This window comes from Pristiophorus japonicus, chromosome 5, assembly GCF_044704955.1.
Source record: "Pristiophorus japonicus isolate sPriJap1 chromosome 5, sPriJap1.hap1, whole genome shotgun sequence".
NCBI lineage: Eukaryota > Metazoa > Chordata > Chondrichthyes > Pristiophoridae > Pristiophorus > Pristiophorus japonicus.
In genome coordinates, this window is record NC_091981.1 from 122,453,323 (window position 1) to 122,470,724 (window position 17,402).

Genomic DNA, 17,402 nt, shown 5'->3' on the forward strand with positions numbered 1-17,402 from the left:
TGATACCAAGGTTGTGAACAGTCTGGTTCAGCCTCAGACAGAAGTTGGGGAGAGGGATGGCATCAGTGGCTAGGGAACGGAGTTTGTGGCAGGGATCAAAAACAATGGCTTTGGTCTTCCCAATATTCAATTGGAGAAAATTTCTGCTCATCCAGAACTGGATGTCGAACAAGCAGTCTGACAATTTCGAGACCGTGGAGGGGTCGTGGTAGTGAGGTAGAACTGGATGTCATCAGCGTACATGTGGAAACTGATGCTGTGTTTCTGGATAATGTCGCCAAGGGGCAACATATAGATGAGAAATAGGAGGGGGCCTATTCCAGATAAGTTTGTTGACTGAAAACTTCACAGTCTTAGCGGGGAATTTAAAATTTGATATATTAATGCTAGATAAACCTTTATAATATTGCAGACATTAAAACATTCCAATGTTATTTCCATAGGGAAGTGAGTGACTCAGAGGGTTAGAACACTGTCTTTGACCTCTGGCATCTTGATTCAAATCCAGCTCAGACTGATGGATCAAAGTCTGTTCCGTGTGCCAGCTGGAAGGATTCTCAGTTAAATGAGATTGGGCAGCCTCAACCCAATTGTTAGGAGATATGAGTACACAGCACCAAACTGACTATAATTCAGCACTAACCGATATTTAATTGGCAGCCTTATTCAGAGAGGCCACAAGAATGTGTGGTGTGGGAAATGGAAATGTGATACTAGTGCAGCAGGGAGGTTGCTGGGCAGAAGACACTTAGCTTGACCTCACTTCCAAACATTTCTATACTTGACCTCAGAGTGAACAGAGTGAACAAATAGAACTAGTGATCCTTTGGTAACATGAATATTTCTAAAAAAAATGTAACTGCCTTCTCTTCCCTCTGCCCCACAAAAATGTACTTCCAATCTGTACTCAACGAGCCATGTGTCTGAACATACAGCATACATGTTTTGACGAGTGCATGTTCCGACTAAAACAAGTATTATTGCGATTGTGAATGCAGTTATACTGTCACAATAAGCATTATGTTTTATTTATACTAATCAGAATCACTAGGAGGGGAAGAAAAACAAAGTGAAGTCAGCTGGCCAAATTGTTGTCTCACATTTGAGCCATGTGTTGTGGTAAAAAAAAATCATATTTCAATTTTATTATCTCTTGGAAATTGACCAGCATTTTTTTTACAGTCCTGTGCATGCATCCAATAAATGAATGTTGTTAACTTGTACAGTTATTGTTCTTTAAAACCGTCCCTTTGACTCAGTTAGTTTTCAATTAATATTAAAACAACAATACTTTGAGAAATAATTGAAACCATCGTGTTATTTAGGTCTGTAACCATTTTGTATTCTTGGCAGCAGACAGAGAGTAGTGCTGTACCTTGTGGCAAGAAACAAACACATTTAAGGGTTTGCAGTGGTATGTAAACACACTGCTGCTCATTAGTATGTATTGTGATTTCATGCTAATTTGCATACTTTTTTCACAGAATGTACAATCTCATTTCAGTTGAATCATCAGAGACTTGGAATCGCTTCTACTTTCAGATTTGAACTCACCTCAGGAGTGAGCAGCCTGTGTAGGTTTATCAGCAGAAATCAGCTTGTCTGTCAGTATACCTCGAATGAGTTACGCTCCTCTGAACACAACCATCCAAAATATTTTATTTTCCTCTGGTCCATGGATTACTCAGCAATGGACCTCTGTCTGTGCTATTATTCATTCTATGGTGCTGTCAATAACTGCAATGAGATTGTCATGGTGCGCTTTTTAAAGTGGGTTGCTGAAACAGTTTTTTGAGTTTTTCTTCCAGTTTTGGCTGCTATCTTTAGTCTGGCACGGAATGCAAAAATAATACAACACGTGAGCGTACCAAAGTAAATGTTGACTTATTTCTCTTCTCTACAGGCGGCACATGCCAAAGCAACGTGCTTCCTGCCTTAATGCGGCCGCCAGTCCCGGCTATGCAGCCGGCCTTGGATGTTAAACCATTTCTTCCATTCCCACTGGACACTGCTGCTGCGGTCAGCCTTTTCCCCAATTTTAACGCGGTGAGTTCTTGGTTTCTATTCTCCGTTGTTCAACAGAGCTAACTTTGAGGGGGTCGTGAAAATATTCCAGTGCCTGCTTTAATATTTCAGAAAGAGAAAAGGATGGTACTTTAGAATGATGAGTTCTTTAGAATATTTCCATTGCGAAGAAGTTTATGTTCCCAGAATGTTTTAATTATGCTTGGTGATAACGCTGTAGCTTGAGTTTAAACTGAATTTGGTACAACTGTCGCTGTTACAGAATTTGTTTTCAGTTGTTCTCTAGAGTTTGGATATAGCATATAAAGCATAGTCACTTCCTGTATGAAATGTAGCATATTTTTCGCTGTGTGTTTTTTTTTTGATTTTTACTGAAAAATGTTCTGTAAAGAGTATGTTGCATTGAAATCTCAATGTATATTATGCACATACCTTTCAAACACAAAACAATATGTAGTGTGCTTTGACCCCTGAGTGCAAAATACCTTTCTGCAGCTTGTAAAACATCCACACACTTTCTAACATATTGCAGCTTTAAGATTGACTTGCTATAGCTCTTGAATACAAAATATTCTAAGACAGAACTAAAGCAAGCTACTGAATTTTCAATATTCTACATATTGTTTGTCAATACTGCTAATAGTTCCACCCAACCACTTTCTGGGCACAGTATCAACTTGTACGTCAGACCCTTGGCCTGGATTTTGTGGCAGAAATAATGGTAGGCTATCAGCGCTCACCATTATTAAAGAGTAAATCGAACGGCAACTTCGGCGAGTGCACATGAGCAGTTAAACATGGTAATCAGAAAGTTGCTATCTGAGTTGCCCTGCTCCTCTGGAAGCTTTGCTATAACAGTAACACGCCAAGAGACATGGCATTGAAACACCCGGAAGGGTGTGACATTGCAGTACTTACATGATAGCTCACTACTAAACTGGCCAGTAAAGGTCAATTCTAGTGTAAGTAAATTTTCAACGATGTGTTAAGTATTAATTACTGCCAAACAACCTCTCTGGCATTGAAAATTAACTTTTATAAGTGTGGAGTCTCATTCCTTCAGATTTTAATTATTGTTAGAGATTTAAAAAAATAAAAAATGTACATTGTTTAAAAAACATTTTGGGGGAGTAATGGGCGCTAAGGGATGCAAATGTCTTTGCGACCGGGCGCGATGCTGACACTGACTCCTGCCATATTTAGCATAGAGCCAATGAAGTACTTTTGGAGTGCAGTCACTGTTGTTATGTAGGAAGTGTGGCAGCCAATTTATGCACAACAAGATCCCACAAACAGCAATATGATAATGACCAGATAATCTATTTTATTTAGTGATATTGATTGAGAGATAAATATTGGCCAGGGCAACAACAACTTTGATTTAACATAGTAAAACATCCCAAGGGCCTTGACAGGAGCGTTATCAAAGAAAGTTTGGCAGCAAGCCACATAAAGAGACATTTGGCTAGATGAGAGGTAAATTTTACGGAGCGTCTTAAAGGAGGAAAAAGAGGCAGAGAGGTTTAGGGAGGGAATTCCAGAGCTAAGGACCTCGGCAGCTGAAGGCACGGCTGGCACTCGGGAATGTGCAAGAGGCTAGAATTGGAGGAGTTGCAGATATCGCAGAGTTTGTAGGGCTGGAGGATGATACAGAGCTAAAGAAGGGTGAGGCATTTGAAAACAAAGGAGGAATTTGAAAACAAAGATGAGAACTTTAAAATCGAAGCGTCGCTTAACCGGGAGCCAAATGTAGGTCAGCAAGCATAGAGGTGATGGGTGAATGGGCCTTGGTGTGCATTAGGATGCGGGCAGCAGAGTTTTGTATAAGCTTAAGTTTATGGAGGGTGGAAAATGGGAGGCTGGCTAGGAATGCATTGGAATAATCAAGTCTAGAGGTAACAAAGGCATGGGTGAGGGTTTCAGCAGCAGATGAGCTGAGTCAGGGTAGTCTTGGGTGATATTATGGATGTGGAAATCGGTGGTCTTAGTGATGGCGTGGATATGTGGTCGGAAGCTGATGTCTGGATCAAATTCGACACCAGGGTTGTGAACAGTCTGGTTCAGCCTCAGACAGTGGCCAGGGAAGAGGGATGGAATCAATGGCTGGGGATCAGAGTTTGTGCAATGACCTAAGACAATAGCTTCAGTCTTCCCAATATTTAGTTGGAGGAAATTTCTGCTCATCCAGTAATGTATGTTGGACAAGCAGTTTGACAATTTCGAGACAGTGGAGTGGTTGAGAGAAGTGGTGGTGAGGTAGAGTTGGGTGTTGTCAGCGTACATGACGTTCTGATTTCGGATGATATCGGCGCAGGGCAGTATATAGATGAGAAACAGGAGGGGGCCAAGGATTGAACATTAGGGTCACCAGATGTAACTGTGTAGGAGTGGGAAAATAAGCCATTGCAAGTGATTCTCTGGCTGTGATTGAATAGATAAGCATGGAACCAGGTGAGTGCAGTCCCACCCAGCTGGATGACGGAGGAGAAGCGTCGGAAGAGGATGATGAAGTCAACCATGTCAAAGGATGCAGATTGGTCGAGAAGGGATAGTTTACCACGGTCACAGTCATATAGGTGAATGGGACTTGGTGCAAGTTAGGATACAGGCACCAGAGTTTTGGACGAGCTTAAGTCATTTGTTACTTTGATAAGAGCCGTTTCGGTACTGTGGCAGGGATGGAAACCTGATTGATAACTCTGCCCCAGCTGTATGTTTCAACCTCAACCTAAGGTGCATTTACACTGTAACTTCAGTGTCAGGGCAAAGCGGTTTCTGCTTCACATCAACTCTCAAGTTGCAATGTGAATTTAGAGTTAGAGCTGGCCTAACCCAACAGAGTAGCAGTGTCAGACTCCATTCCATTTGACATTTTGCAAAATACAGTGCCATCACCATCATAGGCAGTCTCTCGAAATCGAGGAAGACTTGCTTCCACTCTAAAAGTGAGTTCTCAGGTGGCTGTACAGTCCAATGTGGTTGTCCGTGAGGGTCCTAAAATTCCAGGTCCCAAACTTAATTTTGAAGCGTGGAAGATACCTGAGCGTGAATTCTTTTAATGTGGCATGGCCATTGCACACTGGCTACCACATGGGCAGCAGAGCAAGGTCTTGGTCCAGTGGCAAGGAGATCCAAGACAACTGGAGACCAGGCTCTACTGTATGGGCCTAGTTGCCTACGGTGAGATGCGAGCCGTAAGCTCAGCGCAGAGCAGCGTCAGTGCGCTGTCAAACTGGGTTTAAAAAGTTCCCCACTAGATCTCTTGGGCTTTCCCAGACATGTATTAAACCTGCTTGCCTTTAATTAACATTTTTAGAGATTGCAAACACTGCGACCCGTGCTCTCAAGTAATTTCAAATTTAATCGCTGGGAGAGGAACTGCAGAGCTCTGCATGGCGAAAGAATCACTGTAGCAGGGCACTGTAAATGGTCTGGCTGGAATCAGCACTGTAGCTATCGGTCTGGGAAGCTACTGCCCCTCCAATTCCCCCATCTCCACAATGCCGTGTACCACTTTATTACCCATATGAGCCAACCCTTTGGCTTGTGTAAGCAAAACTGACAATTCACATTGAATTATGGCTCTGACTTTCACCCACTAAGAACTGCATTGGTGTGGATTTCATATATGATCCTAGTAGCCAGCAGAGAGGGGAGACTCTCACCATTCTGGAATGGGCTTAATTCCAACCTGGGTTGCAGAGGTGAATGAGTGGTTTTCAGATCCACGGTGTAACTCTACATTCTTAATCTTGTAAAATTGTGTTGGTATTTAACAAAAAAGGATGCTGTGAATGAAACAATCAGTTCTTACTCTGTGGGCCAGGGATTGTGAATGTGGGAAATGCAAACACAGCACATCAAAGAAGCATATGTTTTGACTGAGTGAATGGAAGGACTACATTAGCATTATTCTATGAATATTCAATTTGGTATTGCTTGAGGGGAATGTTAACCCCCAAGAACGGGTGGGTTTAAAAAAAAAACTTAAACGCAACCCCTTCCTACCCACTTCAATCTCTCCTGACATCAATAGAAGTGAAAATCGGGAGAGATGCATAACGGCCAGCTGAATCATTTTTCACTTTCACCCAAAATCAAAATGATTCCCAATTGGGTGAGGACAGCATTAGTCTTGGCTATGATCAAGTGCCTTGTTGGCATTTGATTACATTTCCCGATTTAACATTCTGGTGCAGAGCTTTGCATGATGAGAACACATATTGTGAATTCTGGTGTGGAGGTGCTCAGCTCGTGGACTGCATGATTTTCTATCCATTAGGTGAATGGACAGGAGTATCCGAGAATGGTCAATCAGGTGCACCGACCTCTGCTTCCCAATTTTCAATATATGCTCCGTTGGGCAAATTTCCGCTCCAGGACAGATAAATTATAAAACCTACCCTTTACTATACAGGCTTACATATGAAGAACAGTCACTGCAGGAGTTCCTCTGGGCAGTGTCCTAGGCCCAACTATCTTCAGCTGCTTCACCAATGACCTTCCCTCCAACATAAGGTCAGATGTTCGCTGATGATTGCACAGCGTTCAGTTTCATTCGCAACTCCTCAGATAATGAGGCAGTCCATGCCCGCATGCAGCAAGACCTGGACGACATTCCGGCTTGGGTTGATAAGTGGCAAGTAATATTCGCAGCACACAAGTGCCAGGCAATGACCATCTCCAACAAGAGAGAGCATAACCACCGCCCCTTGATGTTCAACGGCATTACAATCACCGAATCCCACACCATCAACATCCTGTGGGTCACCATTGACCAGAAACTTAACTGGACCAGACAAATAAATACTGTGGCAACAAGAGCAGGTCAGAGGCTGGGTATTCTGTGGTGAGTCACTGATCTCCTGACTCCCCAAAGCCTTTCCACCATCTACAAGGCACAAGCTAGGAGTATGATGGAATACTCTCCACTTATCTGGATGAGTGCAACTCCAACAATACTCAAGAAGCTTGACACCATCCGGGACAAAGCAGCCTGCTTGATCAGCACCCCATCCACTACCTTAAACATTTACTCCCTCTACAACCGATGTATTGTAGCTGCAGTGTGTACCACCTACAAGATGCACTGCAGCAACTCACCAAGGCTTCTTCGGCAGCACCTCCCAAACCCGCGACCTCTACCATCTAGAAGAACAAGGGCAGCAGGAGCATGGTAACACCTTCACCTACAAGTTCCCCTCCAAGTCAAACACCATCCTGACTTAGAAATATATATTGTCATTCCTTCATCATCGCCGGGCCAAAATCCTAGGACTCCCTCCCTAACAGCACTATGGGAGTATCTTCAACACATGGACTGCAGCGGTCCAAGAAGACGGCACACCACCACCTTTGCAATTAAGGATGGGCAATAAATGCTGGCCTTGCCAGCAATTCCCACATTAAAAAAAAGTTCTGGGCTCCGCACCTCAGGAAGGATAGATTGGCCCTGAAATTCCGGTCGGAGGCTTCCCGCGGGCAATTGCCTCCGACCTGAAACATTTCTACGAAAGTACCTGGTGGTCCGGGAGGAGCCGAGGATTCCGGTGGGGAGGCCTTCTCTTCCCGCGCTGCGAAGCGTGCTCCCGTCCTCCAGGTTCCCACACAGAAGGTGCCGTCACGCGTGACTGCTATAGCCAATCAGGTACTGTATTCCACAGTTTTCTCATTAATAGCAATGAGAACTCCATATCTACATGTTCTCATTGCTATTAATGAGAAAAAAAAACAAAGACACTAAACACATGTAATAAAAAATAAAAAACACACCTCACATAATTAAAATTAATTGAAATTAAAGTTAATAAATATCTGAGAGAAAAACATTTTTCCGAGTTTTTAAAAAGTTTTTTTAATTATAGTTAAAAATAAATGTAACATAGTGGGCAGGGTTTTTAAAAATAATTAGTGTTTTTCTAATTTAATTTAATTAGAATTTTGCATGTTTTTAAACTCTTACGCCTGTAAAAGTAGGCTATACACCTGCTTTTATTAGGTGCAAGAGTTTTGAGGACATTTGCTGGGCAAGATATGGGTAAATCCCGCAATCTTGCCCTTGCAAATGTCCTCGCTCCCGAGATACAAATGATCTGTCAAGACGCTTGACAGATTGGAAAAGCCGGCTTTTAGTGCATGCGCATTGTGCACTGAAAACTGGCTTTTCCGATGCGTTCCCGGGTCCGTAGAAACTTCATATGGACCCGGGTAGACCGGAATTTCATGGCCATTGTCTTTAGAAGGGGTGCAGTGCAGATTCACCGGAATGGTACCGGGGCTTAAAAAGTTATATTATGAAGGCAGATTGCATAGGCTTGTATTTCATTGAATATAGAAGATCACAAAGTTATCTCATTGAGGTGTTTAAGATTATCATCGGATTCGATAGGGTAGATAGAGAGAAACTATTTCTGTTCGTGGGGGAGTCCAGAACAAGAGAGCATAGCTTTAAAATTAGTGCTAGGCTGTTCAGGGGTGATGTCAGGAAGCACTTTTTCACATAAAGGGTAGTGGATGTCTGGAAAACTCTCTCCAAAAAAGCTGTTGAGACTATGGGGGTGAGATTCGGTACACCAGCCGTGAGGCGGGAGCTCCTGTGCCAGGTGCGGAAGTCCCGCCCCGCAACTGAAACTGGGCTTACCATCCCCAGAGGAAGTGCAGCGCAATATATTGCACTGTACTTCCCCACGGGACGGGACCAGGCGCAAATGTTCAGCACTCTGAGGAGGGGCACGTAGCAGTAGCGGGAAGACAGGGCCCTCCCCTTCCATTAAAGGGGAGGACCATGCTGCCGACTCTGCAGCCGAGAACTAGGGAGCGGGATGCCATGGCAGCAGCCCGGCTCATAAGCGGAGTGCCGAGCTGCAAGATCGTGCCACGCACCTCGCGATCTACAGTGAGGAAGGCCACGAACGGTAAGTCGGCCATCTTTAAATTATTCGCCACCACACCTGGGGCTCTTCCGGTTCATGCTGCGTCTAACCTCCCGCAGAATCCCGTGGGAGATGGTAGTGGTGCCATGCCCGGGCGAAAAGTTGTTTGCACCTGAATTGGAGATGCAAGTGACCTGAATTTCTCCCCCTAGGTCAATTGAAAATTTCAAAACTGAGATTAATAGATTTTGGTTCGGCAAAGGCATTAAGCTTTACAGAATCAAGGCAGGTAGATGGAATTAAGGCACAGATCAGCCATGGTCTAATTAAATGGCGGAACAGGTTCGAGGGGCTGAATGGCCTACTACTGTTCCTATGTTTCTGTCTTGCTCATCCTGCATGCCTTTCCCAGTATTTCCATAAGGCTATGATTTCATACCCTCATTAACATGTGTATATTTCCTCAACTGTATCCATTAGCTACTATCTTACACTTTTCCAAAAGTGACACCTGCACTTTGCTTGCAGCCAGATCATCCACACAGATGCACTACCTCAGCCATTGCTTTTATTGTCAGCTGCTGCTACTCCCGCTACTGCACTTCTGTTTATATCAAACATTACCCTTTGCTTTAACCATGTTACAAACACTGGCAGCATAAACATTACATTTTCTGCCCTGATGTACTGTAGCAGTTCAAACTAATTATGTGTTTAATATATTAGATATGTAAAACTATTACAGACAATGATACATAGATAGGCGAACCAGGGTAACTTGGTAGTGTGACCTTTAAGGCTTTGTTCAGAGAAAGGAGATGTGATCTATTATCAGTCAGCAGAAAAGCATTCATTGTGTTATGAACTGAACCATATGGTTGACAGGAACACAAAGGAACAGTAATGGTATAAATGTCCCATTATTTTTGTATCATATATCAGTAATGCAAAAGCCAGATATCTGAATGAAAATTGATAACATAGAATGAGATATATGTGTGAATGGCCTAACACTGAAAGTGATTTTGGACAATTGGAGGCTCAGTAATCTGTCCTAACTTTGAGTTATTAAGTTAAAAACTCTTCAAGATGCTCAAGTTAAGTCTGTAGCCTGTTTTTCACAGTACAGCAATGACTTGCCAGAGGCATCATTATCAGGATCAAAGGACGAGCAACTCCTTTAGTCGAAGAGACAAATTCCTTGACATTTGAAAGACAGGAGATAAAAGTGTGAGCTAGTGAAGTGTCTGTGCTAGTGTAAATAGGAGCCACTACTGCTTTTCCACGCTCCTAAGCTGGTATCTAGGAGTAAATGAGTCTAATGGCCATTAATGCATTAAGCAAGTTTTAACATATTTTTGCTTTATAAAGACTTAATAAGCAGCATTTAATGGGACTTATTACATCATTATTCAGGCTTGTATTTAAGTGCATATCGCATTCGTGATACTTTTTCAAGAGCAAGGAAGGAGTCTGGTGTCCTGAAATAGATGCAACCTGAATGAGGGACAGTGGAGAAGATAAGACAAATAAGTAGAGTACCAAGGAGAGTGGAAAAACCACCAAGCTGTCCCCATAAGAAATTGCCGCCGATGTAAAACTCATCCTTGTGGTTGCCAAGGATTAGTGTTACCATCGATGCCAAAACCATCAGTTATGTTGCTGTGATATAACATATTTGCATTTGAGAATGTAGAGCTGGAGATTAACAGTGCAAAATTCTGTTCAGCGTGAGCTTTGCATTATGAATGATTTAAGTCTTCAGGGACAGCTTGTTGCTAACAGATAAAATAACATTTACTACACCTGCTGATATTCAACATGCTATTATCATGGCATGAATGAAGGTGACTTTTACATATTGCAGCCTTTCACATTGAAGGCCTAAAAAAGGAATCTTGAGTGTCAGACGTATGTGTAGGTTGTGATGTTTTAGGACTTTCTCTGAACAGAGCATGGGACTAGATTACTGCAATTACAGTTTAGGAATACTTGCATGATTTGTCCATTTTCCATTAGCTGTATGGGTAAATTCCATGAATCAGTGCTCTCAGCAGCGAGATTTGCTGGCAAGGAGGGTTGTAACTGTAATAGAGCTCCCCTTAGTGGACTAATGCTCCACCTAGTGGACTATTGATGTAGTGCAACTACTGATGTAAATAATAAAAATGTCACATGACAAAGTCACATGGTGACAGTTTCTGTGTTGGAGCCATTTTGTAGCGTGTGTTTGTTAGTTATGTTGTAAAGAATATATCACATTGGCCACGAGGATAGGATTTCTGGATTCTCTAGCTGAAATTTTTGTTGGTGAATTATCCTGCCAGCCAACAGAGAGACTTTGAGAGGTTCTTTGTTTTGCAGAACAGTTAAAAATCCAAGGTAAGTTTCAAGCACACTTAGTTGAACTGTTGACATTGCCAGGAATCCAGATGGCCATGCCTTTGGGAATAATGGGGTGCTTGGATGAGTTCCATCCCGACCGAGAGACTTTCAGAGCATATGTGAAGTGGCTACAAATGTTTTTCACCGTGAATAGTATCATCGAAGTCTCCGATGATGAAAACTGTAACTGGGTGGTTTTAGAAAGAAAACAGGCTATTTTCTTGACTGAAGCAAGTCTTGAGGTGTATGAAACCCTGAAAAATTAGATTATTCCCGGCAAGCCAATGGGCACGCTGCTGACAGAGATTATCAGCACTACAGTCCTGAGTCCCTAGAAATTGCTGAAAGTTATCGTTTTGGAATACAAGATCAATTAATTGCCGAGGGTAACAGTACGTACATTTTAGCTTTAAAAAAGCTGTCCATTCACTGTCATTTCAGAAACTTGCAGGACCGAGAATTGCGTGACCACTTTGTTCGGGGGATGAAAAATGAAGGAATCAGAAGAAAATTGTTGACAACCCCTAACTTGACTTTTGATTTGGCTTGTCAGACAGCTATGTCGATGGATATGGCCGACCAATACACCCGAAAATTTCGCACCATTTCCAGTCATAAAGCAACTGAGGTGAATCGCTTGCAGGTTAAAACTAAAAGGCATTTGGGCCCCAAGGCCTCAGCAACTGGCCAAGGTAACAGTGAATTGAAGTCGTGCTATCAATGCTTGGGTCAACACATTGCTCAAAATTGTCCATATGTAAAGACAGAGTGTTTCTACTGCAAGAAAACTGGACACCTTGCGAAGGCATGCCGACTGAAGAATAAACCGACGTTCAATACTAGAAGTAGAAATCGCCGGAGACTACATAGCATTGAAGAGAAACAACAGGATGATGAGTTTCTGGAGATATATGTCATCAGGAGCACGAGGGTATCTAAAAACGATTCGTGATGTATCGTCATCCAAATAGATGTTGCAGGAACCAGGTTACCCATGGAAATCGACACTGGTGCATCGGTGAGGGTAGTACCGGAATCGCAATATCAAGGCAAGTTGAGTGATTTTTGACTGGAGAAATTGAAGAGAGAGCTGCGAGGCTACTCAGGAGTGCAAATTCCTGTTGTAGGATGTATCACCATACCGGTGAAATACAATGCCCGTAGCATTCGTAACAAAATAGATGAGTTGACGGTATAAATAGATACAAATGGGTATGATCTGATAGCCATACAGAGACGTGGTTGCAAGGTGACCAGGACTGGGAATTAAATATTCAGGGGTATTTGACAATTTGGAAGGACAGACAGAAAGGAAAAGGAGGTGGGGTAGCTCTATTGATAAAGGATGGAATCACTGCAATAGTGAGAACCGATATTGGCTCAAATGATCAGGATGTTGAAACAGTTGTGATTGATAGCCATTCGAACTGGGTAGAGGTGCTTCTGATGTGGAAAATAGCAACAAGTAATACATAAGACAATTTGTGAAGATTGTTTTCTTCATGTGGCCTCACAGACAAAGTGTGTCTCTAATTTTGTTCAGAAGAATTTGCACAGTTCATGAGCAGAATGGTGTGAAACATATGGTGTAGCAGAGCGCACAGTAAAAATTGACCTCATCATGCAAATTTTGGATCCAAATCCAAAGAAACAGCAGTTGTCGTTGGACCACAAACTGGCAAATTTTCTAATTACTTATCGTAATACTCCTCAGAGAACTACTGGTAGAACACCAGCAGAATTGTTTCTCAAATGACAGCCTCGAACCAGATTCTCATTGCTAAAGCCAACGTTGGCACAGTCAGTAGAGGAGAAACAATTAAGACACAAAGATAGTCATGATAGAGGTAGAGTAAAAGAGAGAACTGTGAAATTGAATCAGAAGGTGAAAGTGAAGAACCATCACCATAAATGGTTAAAGTGTTTACCAGGAAGAATAATGAAGATATATGTGCCTCGCACATATTTGGTCAAGGTGTTTGATCATGGACAGGTTTGTTCACAAAGATCATATTTTACCTCCAGATGTGAAAGAAGTTGAAAGTTGGGATGATTCGATTATTTCTGATGAGTCAGATAGTTTAGTTACAAGTAGCAAATCCTATATCAGTTGTACTAGAAACAAGTCCAAGAGAAAGTCAGAATTTAAGTCTGAGTCTGAGTCAAGCAGACAAACAGTCTGAAGTTGTAAAGAGTCAAAATGTAGATCAAGGGTTCCCCTTGGAGAAAAGCTTTACTCAGGCTCAGCCTAGAATGAGTTTGCATTCAACATCAAGTTTGGAAAGTTCTATTCGAGAGCGAAGGTGTCCTCTTAGAAACAGAAAACCAGTGGTTAAGTTTGATTTGTAAATGTGGACAAATAAGTTCATATCTTTTGTTGTATATCACTATGCATGTTATCTATAATGATTATTTTGTTATGACTACTTCTTTATTGAGAAGGGAGAAGTGTAATAAAGCTACCCCTAGTGGACTACTGCTCTGCCTAGTGGACTACTGATGTACTGCAACTGCTGATGTAAATAATAAAAGGTCATGTGACAAAATCACATGATGACAGATTCTGTGTTGGAGCCATCTTGTAGAGTGTGTTTGTTAGTCATATCATAAAGAATATATCACAGTCGCTCTATCTTTGACTTGTGCTCTCTTCGAAAGTGTCTTCCCTGCTGGGATCACAAATTTACCCAGTAGTGCAAAATAATGATAAGCTTACAAATAGCAAACATAAGTAAAGTGCAAAATGACAGGCCTTATAAAAGCAGCTAGCCCACCAGCATTTGAAAAGGATAAAATGAGCTACCGATTTGTTATAGATAGTGGAAAGATAGATTACTGTTTTATGTTGAGACTGTCAGCATAGGTGGTCTGCACCTGAAATGTTAACAAATCTTCCCATTTTTCAGATGCAGACTGTAAATGTTCTGTTTCTAATTGTAAAATAATCCTGTAAGACCTGTCATATTGGGGCTATTTAATAAGATCAGGTACAATAAGCTCTGCACCTGGTGAGAGCGGCCGGCGGGGGGGCGGGGGGCAAGAGCAGCTGGCCTGGGCCTGAGAGTGGCCGGCGGAGGGGCGATAACGGCTTACGGGGGGTCTGAGAGCAGTGGTCCTGGGCCCGAAAGTGGCCGGTGAGGGGCCGATAGCGAGAGAGAGTCTGGGGGGGGAGAGAGAGGCTGGGGGGAGAGAGAGAGAGGCTGGGGGGGGAGAGAGAGAGAGGCTTGGGGGTGGAGAGAGTGAGAGGCTGGGGGGAGAGAGACATGGGTTGGGGGAAAGACGGATCACGTTCTTCCAACCCCTTGCAAAGGACATCGTTGGAGCGGATGATATCCAGAATTAACAACACCGTCAGTATTCACTTCATACCCAGTAAACCTGTTAACAATCTGTACACAATGCCTGCCCCATCTATGGTGGGGGGTGGGGGGGCGGGGGGGAGGTTGGGGGGAAGGATGCAGTTGCGCTGGGATAAGGCACTTCGGCTGGGGGAGGCATGCACTTGCACTGTGATAAGGCACTTCGTCTGGGGGAGGGCTGTACTTGGACTGGGGTAAGGCACCTCGGCTGGCCCTTGCTGTCTTCTGGGAAGCTCTGTCCTCTGTCACTTCAGGAAGTCAAAGTGGAGGTCAGTGAGACCTTGGGATGCGCGGTTCCAGTTACACATTCCTGTGAAACGTCAAGGTGTGGCTTATCCTCCAAGGGGACCAATCAGAAACAAAGGGTGGAGCATGGTGGCCATTGTTGCAGTACAAATAAGCACGTCTGAATTAATATAGGCATTTCTGGATACATTGAGGGTAATTTTGATTTTATTCGCTAGTGTAAAATGGGCGTTAGTGAATCGACCACTTCTTTACATCTCTCGCAATTTTTATTTCCACTGATTTCAATGGAAATAAAGACAGTTAAATATGTAAAACTATCCACTCACTACCACCCATTTTATACTATCACACTAATTCAAAATTACCTCCATTGTGTTTCCCATACTTTTTTCTGAGCCAACACTTGTAGGTTTAAAGTCAGTAAGTGGATGATTATTAGCTTAATGAGCAAGTGAGAAGCATTAATATAGTTGTGTTCTGATTTTTGGGGGGAAAAAACTAAAATGTTCCAAAGGTCTGTGTTGGTAATTATCCACAATGTGAGTTTAAATATTGGCTGTGTATCCAGAGCTGTATAAAAGCTCACCACTTCTCAAGACTGAGGAACCCTGAGAATATATTGCCAGTCCATCCTTAACAAATGAGGAAGGATGAATAGCACGCAGAAAGTGAGGCACAGTTTTAAATGGGCTTGATATTAAGAATAGACTATCCATTTTAAGAACTTAGTCTTTAAATAAAGGTTAGTTAAATCAGCTGATTGCTGAATAGTTGTTGGGCGTGTTTTGCAAAGGTTTAGAGTTTAGTTCTACTTGATAGTTCCGAGTGTAACTAGAGGATTGGCAGGACAGCTCAGTCCCGTGGATTGCACATCCTGTGGCACATGGGAAATCCTGGATGCTTCGCGCAGGCGGGACGACCACGTGTGCAGGAGGTGTCTCCAGCTGCACCAATTCGAGCTCCGCGTTTTGAAATGAGCGGTGGCTGGAGTCACTGCGGTGCATCCGTGAGACTGGGAGCAATGTGGATAGCACGTTTCTAGAGGTGGTCACCCCGCAGCTTAAGAGTGCGCAGTGATTGGGTGACCGCTGGACAGAAGATGAGGACTAGGCATGTAGTGCAGGAGTCCCCTGAGTCCATCTCGCTCTCCAACCGGTACTCTGTTCTGATTACCGGTGAGGGCGATGGTGGCCCTGGGGAGTGCAGCCAGAGCCAAATCCACGGCACCACAGGTGGCTCAGCTACACGGTGGGGGAGGTAGAAGAATGGAAGAGCTATAGTGGTAGGGGATTCAATTGTCAGGGGAGCAGACAGCATTTCTGCGGCCGTAGATGTGACTCCAGGATGGTATGTTGCCTCCCTGGTGCCAGGGTCAAGGATGTCACTGAGCTACTGCAGGGCATTCTGGGGGGAGAGGGTGAACAGCCAGAGGTCACGGTCCATATTGGGACCAATAACATAGGTGGAAAGAGGGTTGAGGTCCTGCAGGTAGAGTTTAGGGAGCTAGGAGAGAGATTAAAAAGCAGGACCTCAAAGGTAGTAATCTCTGAAGTACTCCCGGTGCCACGAGCTGATGAGTACAGAAATAGGAGGATAGAGCAGATGAATACGTGGCTGGAGAAATGGTGCAGGCGGGAGGGCTTTAGTTTCCTGAGGCATTGGGACCGCTTCTGGGGGAGGTGGGACCTGTACAAGTAAGACGGGTTGCACCTCAACAGAGCCGGGACCAATATCCTCGCGGGGGTTTGCTAGTGCTGTTGGGGAGGGTTTAAATTAGCTTGGCAGGGGGATGGGAACCTGAAAATAGATTCAGTAGGGAAGGGAGTAAAGCTGGAGTTAGAAAGCAAAAATAAAGAAAGTGAGTTTGAAGGAGAGAGGAAACAAAAGGAAAAATGAACAAATTTAAAGGCACCTTGTCAGAATGCACGTAGCATTCATAACAAAATAGATGAGTTGACGGCACAAATAGATACAAATGGGTGTAATCTGATAGCCATTAGAGACGTGGTTGCAAGGTGACCAGGACTGGGAATTAAATATTCAGGGTATTTGACAATCTGGAAGGACAGACAGAAAGGAAAAGGAGATGGAGTAGCTCTATTGATAAAGGATAGAATCACTGCAATAGTGAGAAACGATATTGGCTCAAATGATCAGGATGTGGAAATAGTTTGGGTGGAGATAAGGAATAATAAAGGGAAAAAGTCACTGGTGGGCGTAATCTATAGGCCCCCTAACAGTAGCAAATCTGTTGGTTGGAGTATAAACCAGGAAATAGTGGGGGCTTGTAAAAAGGGAAGAGCAATAATCATGGGTGATTTTAACCTCCACACTGATTAGACAAATCAAATTGGTCAGGGTAGCCTTGAGGAAGAGTTCATAGAGTGCATAAGGGATGGGTTCCTTGAGCAATATATAATGGAACCAACCAGGGGGCAGGCTATCTTGGATCTGGCCCTGTGTAATGAGGCAGGATTAATAAACAATCTCCTAGTAAAGGATCCCCTTGGAA

General features: G+C 43.3%; 1 protein-coding gene across 15 annotated transcripts in view; it reads left to right on the forward strand.

The window, feature by feature from the left end:
• The window catches only part of LOC139264436 (zinc finger protein 385D-like), a 1,282,821-nt gene that overhangs the window by 752,966 nt on the left and 512,453 nt on the right, over window positions 1-17,402 (forward strand). For all 15 annotated transcript variants that reach the window (XM_070880896.1, XM_070880908.1, XM_070880897.1 and 12 more), the window contains one exon: window positions 1,904-2,046. In XM_070880896.1, coding sequence (XP_070736997.1) covers window positions 1,904-2,046 — 143 coding nt within the window. The remainder of the gene's footprint in view (window positions 1-1,903; window positions 2,047-17,402) is intronic.